Here is an 8,231-nt window from a genome sequence, read left to right on the forward strand (position 1 = left end):
CCCGTTTGGTTGAAAACCAAGGGAGTTATAGCTGTACAAAGTTTCAGCCAATCAGATTGCAGCGCACGTACATGCATGTGTATGCATGTGCATGGTGACCATGTCTTCTTGTAGAAGTCCATTATATCTATCCATGTTAGAAATCCCATCCTGTTTGGTTGAAAACCAAGGGAGTTATAGCTATTGAAAGCATAAGCCAATCAGATTGCAGCGCACGTGCATGCACGCGTTTTCATGATAATTGCTATATATTTTATTGTAGGATATCCTAATACATGCCTATATTTAAAATTTCAAAGGATTTCGTCAAAAACAAGAAAGATATTGAGACTTTAGTTTCAGCCAATCAGAGCGAAGTGCACGTGCATGCGCGTGAGATCTTGCTTTTTTGAACATGTCATCTTGTCTGTGCTTCTAATATATACTTCTAATATGAGTTTTAAAGCATATCATCAATAATTTAAATAGTTACGTCTGTATCAATTATATTGGACATTTCTCGTGTTGCACGTGCGAGCTCTTGCAAGCACACGTGCATGCACATGCTTTCATGATATTTCTTTTATTACGGGCTGTAGATCTCCCTAATGTATGACTATGTTCAAAATTTCAAATGATTTTATCAAAAAACAAGAAAGATATTGAGACTTTAGTTTCAGCCAATCAGAGCGAAGCGCACGTGCTTGCACGTGCGATCTTGCTAAATTGACCATGTCATCTTGTGCATACTACTCATATATCCTTACATTATGAGTTTCAAAACATTTCGTCCAAAAATGGAAAAGTTGCGGTTATATCCATTATATATTGGTCATTTCAAGTTTTGCACGTGCGCGCTCTTGCAAGCACACGTGCATGCACATGCTTTCATGATATTTCTTTTATTACGGGCTGTAGATCTCCCTAATGTATGACTATGTTCAAAATTTCAAATGATTTTATCAAAAAACAAGAAAGATATTGAGACTTTAGTTTCAGCCAATCAGAGCGAAGCGCACGTGCTTGCACGTGCGATCTTGCTTAATTGACCATGTCATCTTGTGCATACTACTCATATATCCTTACATTATGAGTTTCAAAACATTTCGTCCAAAAATGGAAAAGTTACGGTTATATCCATTATATATTGGTCATTTCAAGTTTTGCACGTGCGCGCTCTTGCAAGCACGTGCGCGCAAAATGACCTTGATTCCGCAAATCTACATAACATGCCTACTTACCCTAAAAAGGTTTCCCCTTAATCGGATGTGTACTTTACAAGATCATTCGCGGACAAAATTTTCCCGAGAAGAAAAATAATAATAATAATAATAATAATAATAAGAAACAGAGTAAAAACAATATGTTCCCCAACTTCGTTTGGGGAACATAATGATAATGACGATGATATGAAGAATGATGACAACATGTCTTTAAGGCTGTTCCCGATTCCTGCGTAAGATTTCGCCGGGGCTGGGGTAGGGGCGCTGCTGGAACAGTGGGCCTGAGGCTGTGGTATCGACCCCTGTCTTCGCCTCCCCCCGTGATGCCAGACCTGTTGACCATGTCCCCCTGTCATGTAAAATAACAGTAGTGAAATATAATTTTATTGTATCAAAAATGACAAGTCAAAAGAGCCTAGTCTCTCAAGTTCTTATTTGAGAATAGGAGGGGGTTTTGAGATGAGGATTATATTGACCTTGGGACCTCGGAGTAGGATGCGGGATCCATGGGATCTAGCTCTTCCTTCTGTCGTTTACCTCCCCTACGTCGGTTGTCAGAGTGACGACGCCCGCGGTCTCGGCGACGTTTATCGTACTCATCCTCGGAGTCTGAGGAGCTGGAGGAAGAGGAGGAACTCTGTAACGAAGAAACGTGGAGAGAATGTATTTACTTTAGGGTAACAAAATCTTACATACATCAGTGTAGAGGTGGGCATTATTAACAGATGTAGGCTACTGAACAACACGAAAAATTACATAAAATTGTGTTAAACCTCAAGGACTTGTAAAAAAATGTTTGTTATTATAAACAAAATTTTCTGTTTTATGCATAAACATCACAAACCTTTTTGTTCTTTAAAAAAATCCAAATTTTTTACACTATAAATACTGAAAGGCAATTTTGCTTATTTGTAATTGAGCTGTCTTTATTAGCTATAATTTAAGACTACCGTGTGTAAATGGAAATTTTAGTGAGATGCAAATTTAACGATTTATTTTTAAAGGTATTTTATTTTTAGCGAGATTTAATTTACGCAATTTTAAAATGATAACTAAAGAAGCTATTACAAATTTTTAGCGATATTTAATTTTAGCGATCTCAGAACCCTCGCTAATAATGCCATAATTAAATCCTTGCTAAAAATCTGCTTCTACAGAATAATACTAGCTCTACTTCACCTACCACATCACTCTCCTCCGAGCCCTTGGTCTCCATCTCTTCGTCACTGGCCTCGGCCTCTTTAGTTGCCAGATGCTGGTCACCAAGGAGATCTGTAAACAACATTTAAACCATATCAACAACTTGGAAGAAAATTTCTTCAGAGTAACTCACTTTTACATGAAATTTTAGCGTATGACAGAACAGTAATTTGTACACTGTTGTCCCTCACCCTGAATCCTCTGGGCGGAGATTGTGATGTGGGCGCGGGGGTGGACAGGTGACAGCCAGCTCACCTGGTCTGTGATCGTATTCCAATAATAGTAACGATTCCTGGTAAAAGGGAAATAACAACTGTAAAATTCAGTCAAACACTGGATTCACTGTATGGCGTAAGTATGGTAGTTGTAGTCATTGTGACCTTATAATCAGAATTTACCAAAATAGTAATTAGTTTTTTCTCAAACTGAGGACTGCATAATTCTATCTTTATCTCAAACACAGTCTGGAGACACTATATTGATAAGTAATTTTAAACTTCTGGGGTTAACAATCCATATGGCTTGTCAATATATATAGACTTAAAAAGTAAAACTACATTCAGTGAGAATATATACTTTGCTTTAATAATGACTTTTACCTTGTGTATCCATACTTATATCATAGTAAATAGAGAGGCAGGTATCATCTTATATTTATTTTGTGTAATTTGTAATATCCTTTTAATTTTATCATGAAACTTAAAAAAAAGGTTTAAAAAAGAGTTTTACAACAAGAGATGACATCTTACGTCAGAGGGTCAGCTACTTCCTCCCACCCCCCCGGGAGTGGGTAGCGCCGTAACATCCTGTCCCTCTTTTTTATCATGATGGGGGCGGGCTCAAACTTCTGGATCCCCCATCTCTTCTTACAGTACTCCACACAGGTGTGGTATTTATTGTACCTGTTTAAAATGATCAGGAAATAAGATAAACAAAATTGTAGAACTAATTATTTCAGTAACACGATGGTTTGCATCAATGCATGCTTTTCACTGGTATGTCAAAAATGGCTTGATCATACCTAACTTACCTAGAATACCTGGTACCTTAATATTATTTTTATGATAAATTTGCATAAGCCTAATAAATTTCATTTCAATATGTGCAATCTCTGTGAAGAAAATAAACTGAAAGTGATGATCGCCCAACAAATCGAACAACCGACAGACAGCAGCAAAGGAACATGCCTTCCCTTCTTCTACATTTCATGTAGATTTATAGCTGCAGAACTGTAGCTCTCCAAAAAAAAATATATTGACAGAGAGCTACAGTGCCAGCCAGTGAAAAAACTGTATATTTATAACTCACAAAAAATTGTTCTGTTTCTCAACTTATTTCTCCATGTTTTTAAACTGTCATCCCAAAATATTTACATTTTTTCTTCTAAGCCAACTGTGAAATTGATTTGAAAATCATTTTTGTGCATACTCACGCGTAGAAATATAGAAATATACAAGGAGAAACGTGCGTTAATGTGACGTCACAATGAGGCTGCAGTGACGTTAGTAAAATGCAGTGATATAGGACAGCGAGAAATTCAAATATTGAGTATATTTTAGTTGCTTCCAAACATGTTAAATGAAAATATAAGGAATGTTTTTCAGTCTTGCACGTAGGCATATTTTTCAAGAAGCGCTAGCGGGCTTCATGAAATATGCCTACGTGACAAGTCTGTGTGATTCACACACCAATAACTCACACAAAACTTAAGAACCCTCTCTACACTGCACACTAAAGAGTTCTGATTCTAAGGTATTTTTCTGCAGTTAGAGTGATCAGCCCTTAGATCTAAATTCTAAAAAAAGAAATTTACAATGTATTACTCAATTTGTAATTAATTTTACTATTCTGAACATTTAAAGGGCCAAGATAAATTAACTAAACCTGTTATTTACATGTATTTTCTCTACTGAAGCAATTAACAGCGATTTCTATTCAGTGTTATTGGTTGTCTTTGAACATTTTTCCCGGTGGTAAATGCCACGCACCATACTGTGAAAATTAAATAAATAAGCTCACTATTAACTCCTTTATACAATATATTTTTCTCAATGTCCAAAAAAAAAATTTGCACTAGTGTAGAGAGGGTCCTTAAAAACATTCCTTAAATATAACTTATCGTGTATTCCTAACAAACTCTTTCACTGTTTCCACAACAAAACATTACTTATATTTGTTGTTAATAGCCCTCCTGGTCCAGAAATTGAGATTACCGAAAATTTTGTCTATCTATACTGTTTTTTTTGGTTTGCAAGATAATTTGGTCCAACGCACTTCGTGCAGATGTCAACTCCGAGAGTACGTCAAAGAGGAGTAAGAAACATTTATCATATTTATTAATCTATCTATTGGGTTAAGAATTTGGAAGAATTAATCCTGAACGAAATGCAAATTTTTGTGCGCAATAATTAAACAGTTTTTTCAATTGGTGGCACTGTAGCTCTCCGGTCTGTCAATACATTTTTCTTGGAGAACTACAGTACAGCAGCTAGTACATTTACAACCTTGTTTTAAGCACTTTGACTCAATTACTGAAGTGAAAGTAACACGAGATGAAACACACATAACATCAAATCTACATTTACACTGACCGCATTTTATATTTTCATAAAACTACGTAGTAATTTCTCAACATTGATAAGTATATTTACGAACTAAGACCGTTAATAAGTAAGAATGATACCTGTTAGGGCAGGCTGAGACGTCGTACACCAGGGGCTTGGTCTGGTCATGTGACGTATCCATCTCCTGCTCTGTGACCGGGGGAGCTGTGTTTTCTTTGATCGGATCATCGTAATCCTCGGCAAAAACCTCCTCTACTTCCTCAACTGAAAAGTTAACAACTCACCTCAACAAACAGAGAAATCAAATGGAGCATAATGTTACAGAGGAAATTCGAGATGCACCTGCATGGCATTATCTCCAATTATTACGAAATTATATGCTTTTGTACGGTTTATTATTAGAAAATACTCACCACGTTTATTTTGCTCCTCGGTAACAATCCCTCTTTTCTTTAGTTTTGCTAGCAAAGCCGCTGGAAGTGGCATTATTTTGATGTCAGACTGACTCTTACAAAAATTTAAAGGTAAAATCACGAGGAATTCCGAGCATTTCAATTTCGAATTGAAATGTCAACACGTACCTGAACCAAGTCGCAAGGAGGAGAACATTGCGAGAGTGGGCCTGTATAAATATTTCGAGTTAGATAATAATTTATTTTCAAACCAATTAAGAACAAATTACTTATTATTTATTTATAATTAACGGAAGGTCAATTATTTGCTTTACCAAGAACACCATTTGGGATGGTGGGCCGGATTACATGCAGCCAAGGACATAAAATAGGAAAAATAGAACTGGCCGTGGGGCATTTATTAATGTTACTCCAAAAAGGATAAATATCCCTGTTTTTGATATGTTTAAAAATTAGGAAGTTGCAATTATGTAAATAAATTATGGCGGTATCTAAAACTTATACAAATTCCAGGCGACTGGCGACGGGCAAGTATTGTTCCAATTTTCAAGAAAGGGGACAAACATTTAGCTTCGATCTATCGACTAGCTGTATCTTTAACATCTATCCCTTGTAAACTCCTAGAACACATTATACATAGCCAATTCATGGACCATCTAGATGAGAATTCAATCCTCTCAGACAGTCAACATGGATTCCGCTCTGAGCGTTCCCGAGCTTGTGGTGTCCACCATAAACAGTCTAGCCCAGAATCTAAGAGAAAAAGGTCAAGTAGACATTATCCTGCTTGACTTTTCTAAAGCCTATGATAAGGTCCCCCACTAGCTGCTAGCTCATAAGCTGAACTAACTACGAGGTACGAGGCACCTCTCCAATGGATTACAGACAGATATAGGGCACAGCAATTGCTTCTATAGAGGGCCATACTTCCTCAACTGCACCAGTGGTGTCAGGAGTGCCGCAAAGGACAGTTCTAGGACCTTTACTGTTCCTCCTCTACATTAACGACCTACCTGAAAGGACACTGTCAGATACTCGCCTTTTTGCAGATGACTGTCTTCTATGCAGACCCATTACAAATAAGGATGATGCAGTTACCTTGCAGAAGGATCTTGATTCTTTGACCAGATGGGAGAAGGACTGGCAGATGGCATTCCAACCAGAAAAATGTGTAGTAATACAAATTACCAACAAGCGGAAACCCATCACGGCTTCTTACTCTATAAATGGGCACCTCCTAGATGTGGTTCATGATTCCAGCAAATACCTTGGAGTCACCGTTAGTAAAGATCTACGATGGGACAACCACATAAACAACATTACATCCAAAGCCAACAAGACACTGGGCTTCATCAGGCGGAATATGAGGGGATGTCGGACATCTGCAAGATCTGCAGCATACCTTGGATTAGTTCGACCGATTCTAGAATAGTTTTTACGCCTGTGCAGCATGGGATCCCTGGAGCTCCAAGCAAGTCCCAACAGCTTAAATTGAGAAAGTGCAAAGAAGAGCAGCACATTTTGCCACCAAAAACAACCACGATAACCAACCTGGCAGTGTTACCCAGATGCTTCAAGATCTACACTGGGAACCATTAAAAACAAGAAGAATGAAGATAAGACTCGTTTTGCTCTCGAGCATGCTTTGGTGGCTATTCCTGCAGACATATGTATATATACCTGACATACAGTGACAGAAGGACCAGAGGCAGCTACACGTTCCGTCTACCACACACCCGGATCGATGCACATCGATATTCCTTCTTTCCGAGGACAATTCTAGACTGGAACATCTAACAATCTGTAGTTGCCTCAGCACCAACGTTAGAGTCCTTCCGGACACAGCTGCCCACAAACACCAACTAAGTGTGCCAGTTTTTAACTTTTTTTTGTATATAGTGCCCTGATCGGGTTTTTAGTCTTGTCCGTCGCGTGTCACAGCCCGAGTACAACGCTCTAGCTAGAGTATACTTGTATGGAAGAAGAAGAAGAAATGTATGAATCTATAATTATTCTGAAGGTATCCAAATACTATACATGTGTGTTCAGACTAGTCAAAATCTGAAGCCCTTTGCCGTTATATGGCGGTCTCTACATGAGTAAAAAGTTCTTGAGACGTAAAAGAACTTGCAATCAACCCATCTTAAAAGAATACAACCCGTATAATGTATTTTATTAATTATTTTAATTAATCACCATTTACATATAATATCATCGAATGTACATACATGTATTTGATCAACAATTAATAAGTAAGAAATTGTATTTTTTTTGTTACTTTTGTATTATCTCATAAATAAAAGCTGAAAGTAAAAATAAAAACACTATAGTTAAAAATAATCAAGGATACTACACCAAACGCTTCCAAGTGGCGAAATTTAATTGGCATGTGATTCTTCAAGCATCAAAGATAACACAAAAGTATATTTCATGATCCTAATTTAAACTTTTATTTTAATCTTTTATAAATACGGTACTTTGATGTAAATGTTAGCGCATAAATATTTTTACATCAAAGTATTTGTATTTCACCTCTTAAAGTCATGAATTATTTTGCCTCAAGGTATATTATTAAGATTAAACTAAAAACCGTTCCTCGATTTTTGATAAATCTTCTAATTCAAAAGTTGCTTTGAACATATTTTATGTATTCATATATGAATTCAAAAGTTACAACAATATGTCCTTCCATCTTATAAATTTAGTAACCCTTTTCTATATTTACCTCAATAATCCCAGAACTAAGCAAGATATAAAGAATCCTGAATGCGATTTTGTGAACACACATTTGAGACACAATCTGGCCAGTTACAAAAAAAAATTGGCATATACATAAGAAAGCTGAATCCTTT

At 36.8% G+C, this 8,231-nt stretch overlaps 1 protein-coding gene across 1 annotated transcript; it reads right to left on the minus strand.

Annotated features, from left to right (window-relative positions):
- Positions 1-1,374: 1,374 nt before the first annotated feature.
- On the minus strand, positions 1,375-5,508 carry LOC134277537 (polyglutamine-binding protein 1-like). Its single transcript, XM_062759862.1, has 7 exons — positions 5,380-5,508; positions 5,086-5,230; positions 3,152-3,304; positions 2,594-2,694; positions 2,386-2,474; positions 1,679-1,839; positions 1,375-1,551 (listed from the first exon to the last, which is right to left on the minus strand). Exons 1-7 carry the CDS (start codon positions 5,450-5,452, stop codon positions 1,413-1,415), a joined length of 861 nt encoding a protein of 286 aa, XP_062615846.1. The 5' UTR covers positions 5,453-5,508; the 3' UTR covers positions 1,375-1,412.
- Between the last annotated feature and the right edge of the window lie 2,723 nt (positions 5,509-8,231).

Source organism: Saccostrea cucullata, unplaced genomic scaffold (assembly GCF_032062105.1).
Source record: "Saccostrea cucullata isolate Sc308-1 unplaced genomic scaffold, CSIRO_AGI_Scuc_v1 ctg955, whole genome shotgun sequence".
NCBI lineage: Eukaryota > Metazoa > Mollusca > Bivalvia > Ostreida > Ostreidae > Saccostrea > Saccostrea cuccullata.